General features: G+C 40.9%; 1 protein-coding gene across 2 annotated transcripts in view; it reads right to left on the reverse strand.

Moving 5' to 3' along the window:
* megf6 (multiple EGF like domains 6) overlaps positions 1 to 20446 on the reverse strand; it is a 67630-nt gene that overhangs the window by 7518 nt on the left and 39666 nt on the right. The window contains exons 5-22 of one of the 2 annotated variants that reach the window (XM_011474833.3): positions 19605 to 19727; positions 12960 to 13082; positions 9764 to 9889; positions 9061 to 9183; positions 8310 to 8432; positions 8085 to 8222; positions 5402 to 5524; positions 5158 to 5280; positions 4545 to 4715; positions 4187 to 4318; positions 3973 to 4101; positions 3770 to 3898; positions 2765 to 2899; positions 2509 to 2643; positions 2307 to 2432; positions 2097 to 2228; positions 1681 to 1809; positions 1468 to 1599 (exon numbers count right to left, since the gene is read on the reverse strand). In XM_011474833.3, the coding sequence (XP_011473135.1) occupies positions 1468 to 1599; positions 1681 to 1809; positions 2097 to 2228; positions 2307 to 2432; positions 2509 to 2643; positions 2765 to 2899; positions 3770 to 3898; positions 3973 to 4101; positions 4187 to 4318; positions 4545 to 4715; positions 5158 to 5280; positions 5402 to 5524; positions 8085 to 8222; positions 8310 to 8432; positions 9061 to 9183; positions 9764 to 9889; positions 12960 to 13082; positions 19605 to 19727 (2352 nt within the window). Of the gene's footprint in view, positions 1 to 1467; positions 1600 to 1680; positions 1810 to 2096; positions 2229 to 2306; positions 2433 to 2508; positions 2644 to 2764; positions 2900 to 3769; positions 3899 to 3972; positions 4102 to 4186; positions 4319 to 4544; positions 4716 to 5157; positions 5281 to 5401; positions 5525 to 8084; positions 8223 to 8309; positions 8433 to 9060; positions 9184 to 9763; positions 9890 to 12959; positions 13083 to 16245; positions 16444 to 19604; positions 19728 to 20446 lie in introns of those variants that run through there. The other variant, XM_020703144.2, reaches the window with a different exon arrangement.

Consider the following 20446-nt stretch of genomic DNA (forward strand, 5'->3'; position numbering starts at 1 on the left):
GAACCTATGGCTCGCGAGCCATATATGGCTCTTTTGATGGTCACATGTGGCTCGCAGACAAATCTTTAATTATACTTTTTTTTTTTTTCTTTCATTAGACCAGTCCTTCTCGGGCGCAATGCGATGCCAGAGGCGCGCAGTAGTAGCGGTGCTTGGAGAAAAAAATCTGCGCCAGCGCTATCAGTTACTATTATCTATTATTTCACAGAGTTTGTACCACCCGGAAACCTGTGAATTACCGTGCCTAAAAGTGCGCGCTCCCGTCTCTGAGAAAGAGCGCGCAGATGCGGGGACGGGATGTGTGAGGGAGAAAGCAGAGGGTGGGGCTGAGGTGTTGTGGGGACAGGCAGCAGGTGAATCGCGCAGGGATTGTAAAAACGTAAAACCCGCTGCCCGTCACTCACTGCAGCGTGTGAGTGTGTGTTTGGCTCCGTATCTGCATGTGAGCAGTCTGTCTCACATCTACAGAACATTCAGACCTACGATGACGTTTAAAGTCTCAACGCCTGCACGAAGAAGAAACTCACCACGTATCAACCAGACTAGACCATCAGCAAAACTACCACGAGAAATACTCATCATTTATCAGCAACAGCATAACAATGTTATTAAAAAGAATCCTCAGAGTTATTGTACTTTAAAAATGTTGAAATTAAATCAAATGCACACATTCACTTGTATATTTAGTTTTAAACAAATTGTCGCGGACTGAGTTGGATGGCTGTTGGGCCGCGTTAAAAGTTCTGGAGTTCATTGAACGCGTCAAGCAGAGATCTGATTGGCCCTCAGTTCTGTCGCTCAGCCTGTTGTTAGGTAGTTTGGACCAATGGGGTTCAGCTGTGGGCCGAATAAGGAAAATGGGAGGGGCTGGAGCGGGAGCAGGGGAATATAAAGTTGGGAGAAGCGCTCTCGTCTCGTGTCGACAGGAGAGATTCAGGAGTTGCTGAATGAATTGAACGGCGTTTGTTGCGGTCTGCAGTAATCAGAATAAAGAACTTTAAAAGAGGTTAAGTCTCCGTACCTCAGTGTGGGAAAAGGACACTACATTATTGTATGGCTCTTTCGAAATTACATTTCAGAATATGTGGCGTTTATGGCTCTCTTGCCCAAAAAGGTTCCCGACCCCTGGTTTAGAGCGAGACTCTTTTGCTCCCTCTAGTGGCAGCTGAGTGTATTACCACTGCAAAGGGAAAATCAGCTGCAAAGGGAAAGAAAATGTTACTTTACATTTTTACTAACTGAACCAGACAGAATCTCTCAAAAATGCTAAGAAAACAACTTAAGATGGATAGAAATAATTCAGATCTACCTGGTTCATGGCCTGGCCGCTCTGGCCTCATTTCTTTATAAGATGGAATTAGTCTCCTTCTTACTTTCAGACTTTTGGAATAGTGTTTTCCTTCATGCCTCTGTTTGATTTTCTGCCTCATTAATCATTGATCATTGCATTGAAGACACAAATCTTACTCTGCTGGCAGTGTGTTCCAGTAAAACCAGCATCACAGCTGCACTGTCCCGTCACAGCGTCGCAGCTCAGGTCTCCGTTGCTGCAGTTGCAGGTTTCTGCACAGTCAGCTCCCCAGTGTCCGACGTCACAGACTGCAACAGCACCAGTCAGAGACATGAACAGAGAGCCTTTCATCTATGTTGGTGTGACCCCCTGCTCCCTGAGATGTGTACCTTTACTGCAGTGGGGTCCAGTCCAGCCAGGGGTGCAGCTGCACCGCCCACTCACTGGGTCGCAGTGGGCATTGTTCTCACAAACGCATTTCAGTTGACATCTTTCACCGAAACGTCCTGTTGGGCACGCTGTACGAAATATAGGACTTAAAAAAAATCCAATAATCTTCAATGGCCAAAAGCACCAGACTGCAAACAGAGCACTTCTGCGCTGTCACTCAGCAATGATAGATGCTGAGAACTTAAAATCATAGTGGCTCTTCACAGCTAAAATACATTTTAAGGCAGCTATAACATAAAAAAATTGGAGGAAATTATCTTTTCTCTGTTTCTGCTGTCTCTAAATAATCCTGAGTGCTAACCTGTCCTGACCTGGTGGACTGTTCTCATGCAGATTGATGCTTGCTTCTACTCACAGCTTTGACAGAGTCTTCCCATGTATCCCGGCGGGCAGTTACACGACCCGTTGAGTTTATCACACACTCCACCATTCTCACAAGCTGGACAGGCTTCTTTGCAACCGGGACCCCAGAACCCCTCAGTGCAGGCTGTAAAAGATTAAAGTCTGTCATCTGTTAAACCCTTCAAAGAAGCTTGGACTCCGACCAGAAATCTACTTGACTCACAGGTCTCACAGTGCTGTCCCATTCTGCCTGCGGGACAGAGGCACTGCCCCGTCACTTTGTCACAGGAGGCGCCGGTGCAGTTACACAGCTGCATGCAGCCCGCTCCAAACCTTCCCTCCGGACAGTCTGACACGAAACACACAGCTCTGCTTCCTATTCACAAAAACAGACCAAAAGTGTCCAAATGTGCAAATCGATTTACCTTGATCGCAGTTCTCGCTGTGGCGACCAGGATGGCATGTTTTCTGACAACGTCCTGTCACATGATCACAGGATACTCCTGATGGACACGCGCACTGCTTTTCACAGCCAGCTCCATAGGTGCCTGATTGACATGCTACAGAGACAACATTATTCTTCTCTTGATTGGTCCAATCCTCTCGCTCTGCTGCTCAGTACACAGTTTTAAAAAAATAATTAAGTATTCCAGAAGTTCCTCTTCTGCTTTGAAGCCCTACCTTCCCTGCAGGTGTTGCCCTGATAACCAGGTTTACAGATACAGGTGCCATGGCGCCGGTGGCACTCCTGCGTGTTCTTCTGATCACATTTACATTCGTCAGAGCAGCCAGGCCCATAGGTCCACTTAGGACATGCTGGAGATGAAAGTTCAGGAAAGATTTCACTTCTGAGGGTCCAGAACCCGTCAAATATGAGATGAAAGTTTATACAAACAGCTATGATTTGCTGGATATTTTACAATTATAGTTCTTTGGAATTGTTCATGAAGATCGTGACATATGTCTTGCAATGAGACAATTGACTGTATACAAGAACTGGAGCGAGTGAACCCCTCCCCCTTCAAAATCCAACCAGGGAGTACCTGCTGGTTCCAAGAAGCCAAAATTCTATTGACCTCTATAGAGAAATAAACAGAATTACCGTTCTTTTACTGTTTTAACATGTTCTTGCGAATCCAAATTTATCGTTCAATTATATTTTTTTATTGCAAGTTATTTAAGTTGTAAAGTGGCCAATCAGAAGGCAGAAAGATTTTCCAAAGAGGACCTGGCTGCAGACATCAAAGTCCAGAACCGGATGCCATTCTTTATCACTTGGGAAAGAAAAGTATTTTAACTGGCAACCCCAACAGTTACGTTTTTTCCCATTTTAAGCTTTGATTTAGAAAAATCTTCTATACGTCGGATTAGGATGTTTACATTGTATATTTTCCACTTCTGGTCAGAGATTTCAGGCAACATCTTGTCTGCAGCCAGGTCCCTCTCAATTTTCAGTGGAAGGGGTGTGGCCTTCCACCATGCTCACTCCTGATTAGCGAGAGTGGTTGCCATCGAAACGAGGACTGAGACAGACTTTGACCGATCACTGCTTACTGACGTTGTTTGGTTCCAACATGGTGGCGTCCAAATGAATTTTTTTTCCGTTGTAGCCAGAAGTAAGCCGATTTTAAAGAGTGACATCACACTCATTCATGGTCTGTATATGAGAACTGGACTGAGACTCACGGAGGTGACAAAAGCGTCCATAAAGTCCAGGATCGCACAGACAAGCTCCATAGGTGCGGTGGCAGCGGCCGTTGTAGGCACAGTTGCACTTTTTGTTGCACAGCTTCCCATAAAGACCTTTAGGACATCCTGGAAGAATACATTGTGATGGTACGAACACCGCACACTTCAGGTGAACAACCTCTGTTTAGACGGTACCTCACCTTCCTGGCACAAGTCCCCGCTCACACCAGGGGGGCAGCGGCAGCCTCCGCTGATGGGGTCACAGCTGGCACCGTTTTTACACTTACAGGGAAAAGAGCAGTTTTTGCCAAAATAGCCTCCAGGACAGCCTGACGTTTAAAAAATAAAACAGGAATGGTGATCACACACAGGCGTGTCTGAATGTGGGCTGCCTGTTGGTAAATCGACACTGACTTTGGTTGCAGACGATGCCCGTCCATCCATCAGGGCACTCACATCCAGTTTTCCACGCGTTACACTCGCCTCCGTTTGTGCAGTCGTCACACGTCAGGCTGCAGTCGCTACCAAAGGTGTCGTCCAGACACACTGAAAGTCACAGAAAATCCTGTTTAAACTCAGGCGGATATTAATCAGTTCATGCGCTGAAAGGCTCATCCCTTCTGGAAGAACTACAGTGGCTCACTACCATGCATGAAGAAAGTAATTAAACCCCACCATGCGGTCCACTCCTGTCCTCAGTTATTGTGTTTCACCAAAGCCCAAGTTTCCTGTTGACGGTGAGTCATTTCGTGCTTGGAGGAGATCAACTCACAGAACTTCTCTGCCAGGTTGCTCTCAGCCCTCAGCTCTCCCTCATCATCCTCGTAGTCGTCGTAGCGCTCCAGAGCTTGGCCGTACTCCTGCAGCAAGACAAGCTGAGGGCGAATCCGAGGCAGCTCGATGGCTCCCCCGCTGGAGAGGGCCTCAACAGCATCCTCAATGGCTGCAAAAAAACTTAAAAGTTAACTCAGAGCAAAGTTACCTGCAGTTATGTTCACATGGGTTAAAAACATTAGGTTGTCACAGTTTCCTAAAAACATACAATGATAAACTTTTCTGTGAGAGAAAATGCTGTCTTTTCTACAACTGGATTCATATAAGATGTTCAAACTAATGAATATGATTGCAAATATTATTCGAGTAAAGGAGCAGCAACTTCCTCTTAGAAACTTGAATTTTTTTTTTATAGAGTTAAATAAAACCTGTTTTTCTTTGAAAAGATTTATTTTGAAGTCATAATTTATGGTTCTCACACAAATCTTTACTGTAGACCTGGGATATTTTTGCTCTGACCCAGGGTAAGCCACTGGTATGAAGTAGCTGACCTAGACTTTAGTAACAGTTCCCTCTGAAATCCAAAACAGCAAAAGATGGCAGACACTCACGCATGCAGGACAGCCGGTCCTTGCCTAGCCGGTAACCCCAGAGGCAAAAGCACTGGAAGGAGCCTGCAGTGTTCTGACAGGTGTGATCACAACCTCCGTTTGCAGCGAGACACTCATCTACATCTGGACAAAACAGACAAAGCAATGAAGCTTTTCCCTCCAGAAGATTAGGAAGATCTAAATAAAAAAAGATCTAAATAATGCCAAGATGTGAAACATCTGACCCTTCGAGGCTTGAACCCACCATCACAGCTACATCCGTCTGCATTGAGTCTGTATCCAGCAGAGCAGTAGCACTCGTAGCCACCGGGATAGTTGGTGCATTCCTGCTCACAACAGGAGACCTGCTCTCCACACTCATCAACATCTGCCAAATGCAACAAGCAGGGAGTGAAAAAGTACAACTTGGCTGCTGTAATCTGCTTCCTCGCTCCCAAACACACTTTTAACAAGATTGGATAACATTTTAAATAAAAGCAACATCAATTGAATTTAAAAGTGGGATAGGTTTTTGGGACAATAGTTCAAACGAAAATTTCTTTTGCAGTTTTCAATTAATTGTTGAATGTGGTCATGCATTTTTAAAATGCAGTTTGCTATTTACAAATTAATATAAAAAAAATAGACTTTTTTTTAACAAGCTGGCATAAACTGTTTCGATCTAACAACCCGTCAAAGTAAAGTTACAACAGTAGTATTCCAGAACTGAACTGGTTCCTATACCAGTAATTTCTCACTAAAACATTCATTTTAGCTAGATTAACTCTGGTATAATAATCTTCAATGGGGGTCCCAACACCTGAGTGTATGTTTGCCAACACCCCTGATGGAGCAATTACCTTAGTGGAGACACTCTTTCACAGCTGAGCTTGACTTTAAATCCAATTCAATATACTACTCGATCTCTGAGGCACCGCCTTTCATTCCTTGTGGGTGTCGCCCATTTCATGACGTGAACCTAGATTCGGCCTCAGCAGCGTGTCTGCGTTGCAGAGGGGTTGGTGCTCAGAGGGCAGGTTTTTAGAGGAATACTCAGAAATGTGTGAATGGATCAAATTAACTCAGAACACTAGCTAATTCTAGTGTTCAGTATATTTTTCTACTTCATATCTTTAAGTGAGGAATGAACATTATAAAACACTTAAAAGCTTAAAAATATTTAACTTAGCATGATATAGGCCCTTTAAGAAAAATAGGAATTAAAGTGGTAACCATTTGTTTAATCATCTGTGAACAAAATGGAGTGAAAAATCAAACCAAATCAATATTTGCTGTGAACACCCTTTGCCTCTAAAACAGCATCCAATCTTCTCTGTACACTTGCACACTTGAAGGAACTTGGCAGTTCTGTGGATGTAGGCCTTTTCACATCCTTCTGTCTCTTCATGGAGTCCCAAACACACTTCATGATGTTGAGATCAGGGTTTTGTTTCATCCTTCCCAGTATTGCGGTTTGTTCTTCATGCTGAGGATGGTTCTTACTGACTTTGGCTGTGTTTTTGGGGTTGTTTTCCTGCTCCTGAATATATTTGGGGCCGAACTTACACCTCTCCATTGGTTTTGTACGATGGATATGTGTCTGCCCGTATTTCTCAGCGTTGAGAACACCATAAATTCGGACCAAATGAACCCCCAAATGCTCATGGAGCCCCCACCATGCTTCAGTGTTCCTGGCAGACTCTCATTATTGTGTTGTTCTCCAGCCCTTTGATGAACAAACTTCCAACTACAGCCACATTTGTTCGCATTTTGCTTCATCAGTCCAGAGCACCTGCTGCCATTTTTCTGCACCTCAGTTCCAATTTTTACCTGCATGCTTCAGCTGGCTGGCCTTGTTTTTGGAGTTTTGGATTTTTTAAAGCAAATCTTCACTGAAAACTATCACCTGCAGCTGTAAGTTTCACTGGCTGACCACTGCGCCTATGATCCTCAGTGTTGTTCCTTTCTTTGTGCCTCTTAAAAAGAGCTTGAACAGCACATCCTGAAACCTCCGTCTGCTTTGAAATCTTTGTCTGATAAAGTGGAACTACTGTGTGTCTCGTTGCTGTGCCAAGTCCTGCCATGAAGAGACAAAAACCATCTTTGTCGCCTCACCTTGGGAACAGTTTGGCTGTTCCTCAACCAGAATTAAGCTTCCTAAACAGCGGGTTCTGTTGCAGCTCATGACTGGATTCCAACCTACATGTGACTGATAATCATCAGCACCTGTCTGCTATAATTGGTTGATCAAAAACATGACTATAATCCTATAAAATCCCTGACTGTGAACATGCACCTATAAGAAATGAAGGCAAAAGTCAGAAGCACAAAATATTGATTTGACTTAATGATTTTCTTTTGTTTCTCACCTCTCATTTTGATCAAATTTGATAAAAAAAAACTTTTTTTTAATATATCTCTCTGAAAGTTTTCTTTGTTAACACCATTTTGTCCCATCTGCCTTTTGTACAGTCCTGTACATCTGAATTTTTAACAGCAATGTTTTACACTGTCATTGCTAATAAATACAGCCCAAGCCAATAGTCCTCTTGAAAACCTGCCATTTTGGTGAACTGACTTTGAAAAGTTAATAGTCATGTTTGAGGATTTAAAGACAAATTGAAAGACTTTTCTGAATTTCACCACCATCATTTAGCAAAGTTGATGACTTGCAGGCTTTGTCGATGTATAAAACAATGTTGATGATACTTTAATCCGGTTTCTTGGTATTTGTAATCATAAAAAAACAACTTTCAATCATTTTAGAGAAATATTTCCTTCCTTTACATTTTTAAATGCCAAGCCTAAAACTTTTCTTCTTTCCAGTCATTTTGACAATATAAAAAGAAAAAATTAAGTTATAAAAACTATGAATAAATTTTAATGGGATACCAGGCAAAATTCCTTCTATAAATGACCAAAATAAACTTTTTGTCATATTTTCTTACCAAGACAGGTTTTCAGGTCATCATCTAGCCTGTAACCATGGTTACAGGTACAAACAGGGCCGCTGGTTGAATGTTGGCAGTGGTGCGAGCATCCGCCATTGTTGTTCTCACAGCTGTTCACAATTTCCATCTCAATTCCTGGACAATATGAAAAATCAGAACAACTGCTGGTGGGAAGATGTTGAACAACCAGAAAGTAAGGACACTAAAGCAGATTCTACTGACTGTAGCACTGTTTCCCGTTAGACCCCAGCTCGTAGGCAGCGTTGCAAATGCACGTGTAAGAGCCCGGAGAGTTACGGCAGCCGTGTGCGCAGTCATCTTCTTTTGTCTCACACTCATCGATATCTGAGGGAAAACACAACAGTATAAACCTGTCAAAGAGTGTATCTGATCTATTGAAGGTGTTTCATCCATAATTCAAAGTCATTTGCAATTCTCAAGTGACGATTCAATTTGCAAATTTGTTCAAGCATTTTGAAAATGCATTTTAAATTTGACAATTCAACATGCAATTTGGGACTCCAAAATGCAAATGCAAAGGCTATTGATTTACAAATTAAGGATGAAAAATTACAATTGAATCTTACAAATTAAACAATAAAATTTTAAATAAAAACAACATCAATTGCATTTAAAAGGGGCATAGGTTTGAATTGAAAATCCCAATTTTCAATTCAATGTTGAATTTGGTCATGCTTTTTTAAAATGCAGTTTAGTATTTACAAAATAATAATAGGAAATGACATTTAAATTCCTTGCTTCTATCAGATTCATTTTAAAGTCACTTAAAATTTTTGCATTGTAATTTGTCAAGGCATTTGTGTCCAAATTCAAAAGAAATTGTAAAACAGACCCCCCCACCCCACCTGCCAATGAAATGCATCACTCTTCATCTGACTTAAAAATTCCAACTGAGATGCAATCTCTCAGACTTTCATAAAGTTGTAGCCAATCAGTGCAGACGTGGATGTACCTTCGCAGGTTTGTCCGTCTTCAGCCAGCATGTAGCCAACCTTGCAGTCACAGTGAGCCTTCCCACCGTCCACCCGGCATTCGTGCATGCAGCCACCGTTCTGATTCGCACAGGGATTCTGCACTGTACACAATAAAACACATGTACCGTCACAATTCCACATTCAGTCAGTGAGGGATGCTCAAAAAGCAGCATGAATCTGACTGTTCTGGATCTCATTGAATCTAAATAGCTTCAAATCCACCTTTCACCTCAGCCTCAGTCTCTCCCAGCCATTTACACCTGTGCTTGACGTGTCCAAGCCTGCCTAACATCTGGAATGGGAAACTTTTGCTCCGCAGAAATGAGAGGAAGCTGCTGACAGCCAAGAATTCCAACGCAAAAGGATCTGAAATATAGTCATTAATGACTAGGGTTTATTAAGCTTTCTTTATCTATACTTCACTTCTCAAATTAAAATGGTGGAAATATTTTTTAAAAAGTAATATAAAAAAGGATAAAATCACAGCCATGACTCCTTCTAATTATGTTCCAGCTATGAATTCCTTGGAGACGGCAGTAGATGCATTCACTGTCTTTTTAATGTGGTCAAACATCTATAGTTAAAATCCTAGAAGTACTTAAGTGCACTGTCCCTCCTCCTTCAACAAACAATTACTTTTCACTTTTTTAAAGGAGACATATTAAGTTTAGAGATACTGACGCATGCAATGCTTCCCGTCCTCTGCCAGCTCGTAGTCAGGCTTGCAGCGACATCGGAAATTAGCAGCAGACTGCTGCACACAGGAGTGCTCACATCCTCCGTTACGGATGGCACACGAGCGTACGGCTGAAAGAGCAAAGCAAAAACAAAGCAACAAAGTCCATGACACAAAAAAACAAGAATCAAATCAGTCAACTCTTTTTTTAAGTGTGCAGAAGAGATAAAAAGTAGTCGTATACTTGTCACCTGTCTAGTATAACTCATCACTTTAAGACATGTCATGTTAGAACAAAACAAACACCACCTGTTTAAACTTGTTTTTTGATTTTGTTACGTTTCTCGCCTCCTCTTCCTGGCGCCCAAAGGACAAAACTTCACTTCCTGTTTCAGGATTGGGCATAGGAATTGGAAGGGGTTTGGATTTGTTTGCTTACCTTTTGGTTTATTTGATTTTGTCTGTCTTTGTTTACAGGACCTAAAATGTATATATTTTTCAAGACAATTCTATCTTTTATTTCTGTTCTTTATTGATTGATTCAAGTGGCTTCCTTCCTGGGCGTGGCCAGCCAATTAACTGGAGTCCAAAAAAGGGAAGGAGCTTGTGTGAGCTGTGCAGACAATGTCGATTTGCTGTGAATGAAAACTTCTGTTCCTGAACTTTAAGGACGTCTGCCTCCTATGTTGACCAGGCCACTCTAGTCACACCACACTGTGACACAGGGTTACATGTGTAGAAATCTTCTGAAGCGAGGCTTTCACTGCCACGTTGACACATCTGCAGACGTTGAGCACATCTGTTGATCGCTTGGTTCCTGAACCATGAGAAATTCAGCCCAAGGAAAAAAGGCCAAAAATCACGGAGAAACTTGACTGACAGCACGTCTGCGGTGGATTCACACTCATATGTCGATGAGGTTGAGTGAAGTTTGAGCTCAGTGGTCTTCTCAGCTTCTTTGAGGCAACAGATGGATCTGGATCTCTTCAGTGAAAAAGGGGTTGAGGGAGAACAGCCTCAAAGACTGTGTTGTTCACGCTTAAGGGCTTAAGCAAAGATCCGTTTATCTCTGGAGCACGATGAACCACAGAAGGCTTTCCAGCCCAAATATTGTGCAGCAGCTGGCTTGTGTGTGGGATATAGATGACCTCCACGAGTTCTGGCTAAGACACTTTAAGTTGGGACTGAACCAACTGAATGGATTCTGATGAGATGAGGCAGATTTTTTTAATACAGTATGCTAAGTTGTTCAAGCATGCTCAGTGAATTTTTGCCAAAGGACAAAAGCCTGAATAAAAGTAAAAATGGTTTTATAAAAGCTAAATCAAACATAATAGCTGAAGGTAAACATTACGGCCTGTACACAATGCGGATCAATTCTGCCAGCATATCTGCTGCAACATCTTCAGGTTTATCTTCCTGCTTGGACCTGATACCTTCATTTTGATTGTGGATCAAAGTTAATTTATTTCTTCTCAAGTTTTAATTGAATGTAGTTTTGTAAATTATTTTAAATAATTTTAACAATGATGTAAATTGTTTTAATGGGGAGTTCTGATGTAATGTAGAGATGTATTGAACTTTTTAACCCTTCATTCCCTATGTCGTTAATTTGCAATGTCATCCAAGACTCCACTTGTAATATTTTTTTATATAATTGGAAAATACATTCAGGCATGATGAGGTTACAGTAATTTGAACAAAAATGCTGTTTTTAAAATGTGCCTAAGAAAGAAAACATTCACTTAAACCAGGAACTGTTTTGCAAATTATAACTCAAATATATTCACAATATAATAATTCATCTCTTCCAGAAGTCTGCTGAGTTCACATTCATAGAGTTCTTTTTTAACTACCAAAAAATTACCAACATAAAATTATAATCTTTAGCTATAAAATTACCCTCACTGGTCACTTTATTAGGCACATCTGTCCAACTGCTCATTAATGCAAATTTCTAGTCATGGCAGCAAATTAAATGGATTTAGGCATGTAGACATGGTCCAGACGATCTGCTGCAGTTCAAACAGAGCATCAGAATGAGAAAGAAAGGAGGTTGAAGTTACTTTGAATGTAGCATGGTTGTTGGTGCTAGACGGGCTGGTCTGAGGATTTCAGAAACTGTTGATCTACTGGGATTTTCACCCACACCCATCTCTATAGTTTACAGAGAATGGTCCAAAAAGAGAAAACATCCAGTGACCTGCATTTATATGGGTGGAAATGCCTTGTTGATGTCAGAGGTCAGAGGAGAATGGCCAGACTGGTTTCAGCTGATAGAAAGGCAACAGGAACTCATATAACCACTGGTTACAACCCAAGATTGTAGAAGAGCATCTCTGAACACACAACATGTCCAACCTTGAGGCAGATGAGCTACAGCAGCAGAAGACCACACCAGGTGTCACTCCTGTCAGCTAAAAACAGGAAATTAAGACTACAATTCACTCAGGCTCACCAAAACTGGACAATAGAAGATTGGAAAAACATTGCCTGGTCTGGTGAATCTCCATTTTTTCTGCGACTTTTAAATGGTATAGAGTCAGAATTTGGTGTCAACAACATGAAATCATGGATCCATCCTGCTTTGTATCAATGTTTCATGCTGGTTGTGGTGGTATAATCGTGTAGGGGATATTTTCTTGGCACCCTTTGGGCCCCTTTCTACCAGTTGAGGATGGCTCCATCGCCACAGCCTGTCTAAGTATTGTTGTTGGCCACAGTGTACCATCTTCTGATGGCTACTTCCAGCAGGATAAGGCGCCATGTCACAAAGTTGGAATCATCTCAGACTGGTTTCTTGAACATGACATAAGTTCACTGGACTCAAATGGCGTCCCCAGTCACCAGATCTCAACACAATAGATCATCTTTGGGATGTGATAAAACAGGAGATGTGCATCATGGATGTGCAGCCGACAAATCTGCAGCAATTGATGATGATATCATGTCCATATTGACCAAACACTTGGAGGAATGTTTCCAATATCTTGTTGAATTGATGCCACCAAGGACTATGATAGTTCTGAAGGCAAAAGGGGGTCCAACCCAGTACTAGCAAAGTGTATCTAATAAAGATACCAGCTAGCATTAAGTACAGCAACATTGTGATCCTATATATCAGTCTTTTTTTTCTTACACTGAGTGTTTTTTAATATTTCCTGGTTAAGAAAGACAGAAAAAGCAGCAAAGTTTACTCACGAAGGCAGGTGCGTCCGTCCACATGAAGACGAGAGCCAGGGTTGCATTCACAGTGGTAGGAGCCCATTGTGTTAACACATTTGTGTTGGCAGCCTCCATTGTGGACCTGGCATTCATTAATATCTGAAGTGAGGGGAAAAAAAGAAACACGGTGGGCAAAAATTAGCACAATTTAACCAATCCTCTTGTAATAACTTGAAAATGTGGGTAACTGCCAAAATGCAAGTACGGTACATTCCATAGATGTGAGCTTTAGGAGGGATGCAACAGAGAAGTGCATCATTAGAAGGGATTTAACAAGCAAACCACAACTCACACAAACATACCATCCATGTGGTAACAACTACAGAGCATTTAAAGCAAATTTAAATTCCTGAGCCTCATGTCAAAGCCCCTTGGGTTAGCAAACATATGGAAACTTGAATCGGAGCATGAAAAATGTAGACATTCCACCCAGCCAACTGTTTTGACCATAAATAAATAAAAGAAGCTGAAAGATGGGGTGAGTGAAACGTGACGCCATCACGGTGTGAACACTTCTCTGATGAAACAAACCCTGTTTCTGCACAGTATTTATTTCAGGTGTCAAAGACAAATAAATTGTCTGGGGAGCTCCTCGGCAGAACACCCCTGAGGGATCTGCACTGATCTCTGAATCTCGCCCCTGTGTGGACTCCTGCTTACAGCTCCTTGTGTGAAATGATACAACTTTTCTTTAAAAAGGTGTGTGGACACCCTTCAGCTTCTTGCCCAAACTGGTAAAACAGCTTACACTTCATAAAACACTGTTGTTTAATCCCAAGTGAAACCTTTTGGGAGAAAAAAGGGTCAGTAGGAGAAATTTGACAAGAAACTGCAACAAGCATCCTATGAAATCCCTGTGATTACAATGATGCATGAAAATTCAATTAAAACTCTGAATCCTGTTAATGACAGAAAAATAAATGGAAAGAATCTTTATTCAAAATGTCAGATTTTACGAGAAAATCTCACTTTTTTATAGTTTTAAACCCAGGACTGTATGAGTGGGTTAAAGCTGGCAGACTCTTGTCAATGATAATCCTGCTTGTTCAGCTTTGCCATCGCAAATGCAACAAATTAAATAGTGTGAAGCATTTTCAAACTGCTTAAAACACCCACCTTTAAATTCCCACCCTTCAACAAAAAGTTGAGATCAATTAACCCTATGTAGCCATCATATTTGACCCACATTTTCTGATCAACGGGTTCCTTAAAAACCCATTGTAATTAACTTTGGTCCATGTTTTCTCCCCTGCAGTTCATCATAATTTCACTAGGGGCAATATAAGGGCTTTTCCTACTAATTTCATAATGACCGCTTCTTTCGATTCAATTTTATTTGTGTAGCCCAAATTCACAACAACAATCGTCTCACTGGGCTTCGTATCGGTAATTGAAAAAGTGAAATATGAACTCAAAAGGATCATGAATACATAGAGTTCAATAGGAAAATACTAAATTGAACCAACAATCTGACTAAGCTATACTGGCATCCCTGCCCTTAGACCCCCCTTCGCGGCTTTTGCCTTTTGGCAGGAAAGGTTTTTGCTAATTTTTCAAAACTTATGGTGGAAATGGATGGAGAGGAGAACATTCTTCATCTGAGCATCGTGGTGCACATTAAATATCAGCACTGGGGTCTTCATGTTGCTGAGATACTGTATGTGTCAATAGTTGTGTTTACACCGCCCTCGGCAGCCGCTTTCTATGAAATGTCTATGCAAACATGCGTTCACATTCAAAACTTTTACATTCACGTGCAGCTCTGCAAGTTTCTACGATTGTTTTCAGGTTCTATGTACAAATCCTGCGCCAATCGAACGCACGTTGAAAGTTATACCAGGTCAGACATTTTTTTAAACGTCAAATATGATGTCACAAAATTTACAAAGTGAAAATCTAATTGATATGAGTTTTATACAACGACTATTTATCTACCCACTGTGTTCTGCTGATGAAAATGGTCAACGCACTATATATTGCACTATGTAATGATTAGTGAAGGAATTCAGACACAACCATAGTGTCTTCGAATTCAGACGGCACTAACCCTCCATGACGTCATCAATATTCACCGGTCATCTATGTTGGCGGGTAGCTGCCAGCGCTAGGAAAATACATATCATTGGTTTTATAACTTTAACAAGTCATCCTAAAACAAAAAGTCCCTACTTTTCCTTTTAAAGATAAACTTCTGTGCTCCAGATCACACCCACATGTAGAAATTCATTTGTTCTCGACGTGGAACACCCTTTTCTTAAATAAAAACATTTCGGACACCCCTATCTATTCAAATGCACCTACGATTGGAGTGGTAGGGAGAAGCTGGAGGGGTAGAGTAAGAATTTGGCCCAAGTCTATATCTGAGAATAGATCTGTGAAAGGAAACACCTGGAACAAGATTCTCAAGATTAGATAACATGTTTAAGGTTTATCAACAGAAACACGGTTTGACTGAAGAAAAACTGTATTTTCCTGTAAAACAGATATAAATTATCTTTATCTTTTGTACTCATTTGAGCAGAAAGAGGCTTTTAAATTCTTCCTATTTGTAGTCTCAGTATTGCTAAACATCAGCTCCAATTTTTGCAGGAAAATGGCAGAAAGCATCCATCCATTTTTCCACTGTTGCAGCACTGTGTCTTTTGGTTTGGCTCTTCACATGATGAGACCAGCAATCAGGAGCTTCTGTTACTCTGTCGGCTGCAGCTCACAGTCCCTTCCAGCCTCATTCTCACGTCCAGACCACATTCCCTGCCAAGCCGGAGCCACAGCTTCAGCAGCCGCTGGATTTTCTCAAAATTCATTCAAAGGAATAGTTTCCTCTCCTGGAAAAACCATTTCATCTGTTTTTTTCTTTTCATTTGTGCTCAGCTGACTATATATTTCTTAAAAGTCGGAAAAGTCTTGACTTCTCTGCAAAAATATTGCCACTACTCCCCGATTTCAAAGGGAATAAGAGCAAAAGTGTAAAATATATTTTAATTGATTTATCTGCATGCTGTGATCACAAAACCTCAAAAGGAATCTTCAGTAACAAGACTGCTAACATAATGTGGGGATAACTCATCTGGTGCTGCGCTTGTCTGCGCATTATAACGATTCATAGTTCATGTGACTCATCTCTTCTGCTTCAACACAAACCAACATTGTCTTAGTAGAGAGTTCGTTTCTATTTTCAGAAACCTTATTACATCATAAAAACGTTAAGGTGATTATGTGGCAGTTTTATTTTAGCTGTTACAGCTGCAAAACAATCCCTTACCTTTTGGCAGGTACCCAACGTTGTAGCCATGGTATCCATAATAACAGTAAGGCCTAAAACAAATCCTTCTGTGATAAGTGTTGGGGAAGTTAGCTGCCAGACTGGATACTGCCTCCAAAACCACCAGGAACCAAATCTGCCACCCAGATGGCAAAAACATTGCAAAACCATCAAAAAAGCTTGTTCATTATGTTTGAATCGTTCATGTCAATAAGTGTAGCAAAGACCTCTGGACAGAAATAACTTATTAGGTATTTTACTCCCTTCTGTGTCCCTCCCTCCATCTCCTTTTCACATTTTACCCTCCCATCTGCTGGAGCTAATGTCCATCATGCAACCTCCTCTCCTACATCCCTCCTCTTCATCTACACCTTCACTACACCTCAAGACTGTAGAAGTTAAATGCATTTGTCCTTTAACAGCTCAAATAAAGTTTTTTGGTTTTCAATTTAGTGACTGATAACATTTTATCTTTTTGCTTATTATTTAGAGTAATATTAGGGGAATCGTGCAAAGGAGGGATTTATGAGCCAGTGTACTTCAGGTGACGAAGAACAAAAAGAATATTACCAGACTGAGGAATTTGACTTTTCTTTGATTCTGGCATGTGTTTGAAAAGCTGCCGCTGAAGGAATGCTGATTTGAAATGTGCCAGAAGTCAAAGTTAGTATTTTTAATCGAAACATCTGAGAAAGGAGTGAGCCTTTCAGGGAAACTGTCTTTTTGTGAGCTCTCATCTGCTGCCAGAAAATACAGCACAAGGACCGTGACAGCACTTTATGAAACTCATAAAACATAAACTACAGTTTACTTTGCCCCAGCAGTTGTTTAAATGAACAATAGGGGCTGAGGAGGAAAATGTCACCTCTGCAAGCGGTTTAAAGATTGTCTTAACAGTAAGTACACATCTGGGGATAACAGCAGAAATGAATACTGGTTGATTTTGGGTTCCTGTGAATGTGACATGTGCTCCGGCTGTGACGGCCTTTGCTGTAAAGTCTGTTTGACAGAGTGTTGACACAACTTCACCACTCTGTGCCAGCTGTTATTGTTGGCCTCTACTACTTTGATAGCCATTTCGAGTCTGAAAAACATGAAGTCAAAGGAATCTGGCAGGAAGTTTCAGAAAGAAGTGTGTGCAGGGTATTATGCTGTTGTTTTGTTTTTTTGTAGCACAAAAACTTTGTTTGCCCTGGAAAATATTAAAGGAAACCTTTCATGATTTTCAAGCTTTAAGCTAAATTTGTCTTCTTTACCCTTTGGCTGCTCCCTTCATGAGTCGTCACAGGGAGTTTAATTTGCTTCAACAAATATTTACAGTGAACAAAGTCCAGAGGTCAAAAGCAAAGTTTCCTGTGTTTTTGCTCTTGAAACTACATGGTTCCAATTTTGTATATATATATATAGATATTTTTTCCTAAAGGTCATCCTGAACCCTTAATATCAGGGAATCCTGGATTGTATAGGCTACGCAGACCACAGAGAAGGAGCAGCATGTAGCAGTGATGGCTGTTTCAGTGTTTGTAAGTGTGTCTGCTGTGCTGCTTAGAAGGATTTTTTCTGGGACCTTTTGGGTTTATCACAATGCTCAGAGAGTATGAATAAAGCAGAACATTTCAACCAGTTTTGCTAATGTATTCTAGTGTGCTATAAGATCACTTCTCAAATTTCACCTGATTGGCAGGACATCAGCTGTGTTCATCAGGACCAGGTTTCACACGAGTAGGCAGACATATGAAAGATCATAAAAGGCATTTTTTCGTGTGTCTATTTGATTCTTAATACACTTTGAGAAGAATGAGTGTATATTGTTAATACTGATAACAGAGTTTTATATTCGTGAATATAAATATATACCTATTTTTAAATTGGTGGTGCCCCTTGAGTGTTTTTTGAAGAAAAAAGTTAACCTTGGCTCAAAAGAAGGTTGAAAGGCCCTATTTTGAAGGAAATTTGTATTAAAATGCAGTGGATGCAGTTTATTTTACCCAGACAGAAGTGTTATTTTGAAAGGTATAGGGATCAAAGGTTTATAGGATTTCGGATGTCCTGGAAGTCCCACTCTGATCATCTTTTGATCTTTTTTTAAACCCTTCCCACTGGTCTTTTTTTTAAGAATATGCTGTTTGTAGCTAAAATTTAAAAACCTGTGTCGTTTTCTAGAACATAGTTTCTGTAGATCGGCAGTAGTTCATTAGAAATTTGCCTCTGAGTTTTGGGCGATACTGTTGGGTGGAGAAGGTGACCCGCGAAGCAAATTTTCTACGTCACAATCAGCCCACATCAGCACCGTGATGACAAAGGCTCGTCAGCGTCTCTACCACCTCAGACGTCGGCGAGATTTCCAGATCCCTACAAGGATACTCAGGAACTTCAACACCTGCACTGTTTTAGTATCCTCACCAGGAGCATCATCGCATGGATGGGGGACAAGCAGGATGTCAAGACCATTAGAAGGGCGGTTCACTCAGCCGAGCGGATTATCAGAACCACCCTTCCAGGCCCACAGGACACCTACTTGAAGCGGTGTGAAGCCAGGACTTCTCTTTTGCCTGCTGCCTTCAGGGAGAGATTACCACTCCCTGAGGACCCACACAGGGATAAGGAGGAGCTTCTTTCCTCAGGTGGTGCTCATACTCAACCACACATCCAAGAGCTGATTATATATAGTATATATGTATTTATTTTTTTCTGAAGGTATTTATTTAATTATTTAAATTAATTCATTGTTGGAGTGGCACACAAAAAATCCTTTCACTGCTGCATTGCAACGCAATTCAAGTATGTGACTAATACAGCTGGATTAATTGATTTATAAATAGATACTCAGAAATACAATGTTAAGCTTAATTATTCTTTACATATGTCCTTCATCATGAGAAAAATGCCACAAAAACATTTTAAAAATAGCAAAAACACAATATCCGTCGGAGTGGGTCTTCAAAAAGAGGTTGATATACACACACACGTACACACAGAGACAATACAGTGTGACAATGTCTTTTAAAATTTTATCCCTTCAGGAAACTTAATGGTTGTTGCTTTTTTTCCTCTTGAATCAAGAGGCTCCTGAGTGTTCTATGTGAATGAAACACTCTTCAACCAGAACATCTACAACACATAATGATATTCAGAAAACTTCTACTTTGTCCAAGTTGTTCGCACTGTCAGAGATTTAGGAAATCTTTGTTGTAGGAAGCAATTCGGGTTAATCAATAAACAAGTGTTAAAGGGCAGCAGCGGCTCAGAGGATTGAGCAAGTTTGACAAATGATCGAAGGGTTGGCAGTTCGATCCCCAATACATAAACGGGAGTAGAGCATCACCAGCATAATAATAGGAAGAAGAATAACCACTGACCTTGACACGTTCTGCCATCTTCATTTAGCTTCTGCCCAGCAGGACACCTGCAGTAGAAGCTGCCAATGGTGTTACAGCAGACAGCCTCACAGCCTCCGTTGGTTTCCTCACATTCATTCACATCTGTTTGAAAAAAATAAACATTTATTTAGCAGATACTACAATTTCCTTCCACTTCCAGGAAATGTACCAAAGGGGGTTAAAAATACACAAGACACCAACTCAACACCAACATGGTCTTTCACACAGAGCATCAGCATTTCCATAAGGAGTTGTTGCTTTCAATAAGCTCATTTATAGATGAATTTTGCTTCTAAAGCCTGAACCATCTAAACCAGATGCAATCTTTCCCATCAATCAATCATAATGACCAGGGTAAAATGCAGATTCTGACAGTCTGGCCGGCAGATGTTAAAGCTGCAAAGCCTCTGCAAACCAAAATAATATTAAAATTAAGAATGAAAGGAATGGTGTTTGACAGATTTATGGATGTTTCTCTACACTGGCACAACACAGATCTACATCTGATGCTTTGACATCTCATTTTACCCACATGGGTCTCTGACAGGAAAGCTCCCTTTCATTTCCTTTTTGATTCAACGCCTCCTTTTTTTCTGTTGAATATGCCAACAGGGGGAATCTTAGACCAAACAAAGCAATGAAGCAAATCAAGCAGGAACAGTGATTTGGCACTTGTCAGCTTGTAAACTCTCTCCATGCCAATAAAAGAAATGAGTTGCTGCACAAGACAGAAGGAAATGAATGCAGCCATGTTTTCCCGAAGAGCATATTCTTGCAAATTCTAGTTCACTGCAAGGCTAGATTTACAAGCCAATTAAGTA

The sequence above is a fragment of the Oryzias latipes genome, chromosome 5 (genome assembly GCF_002234675.1).
Source record: "Oryzias latipes chromosome 5, ASM223467v1".
Lineage (NCBI taxonomy): Eukaryota > Metazoa > Chordata > Actinopteri > Beloniformes > Adrianichthyidae > Oryzias > Oryzias latipes.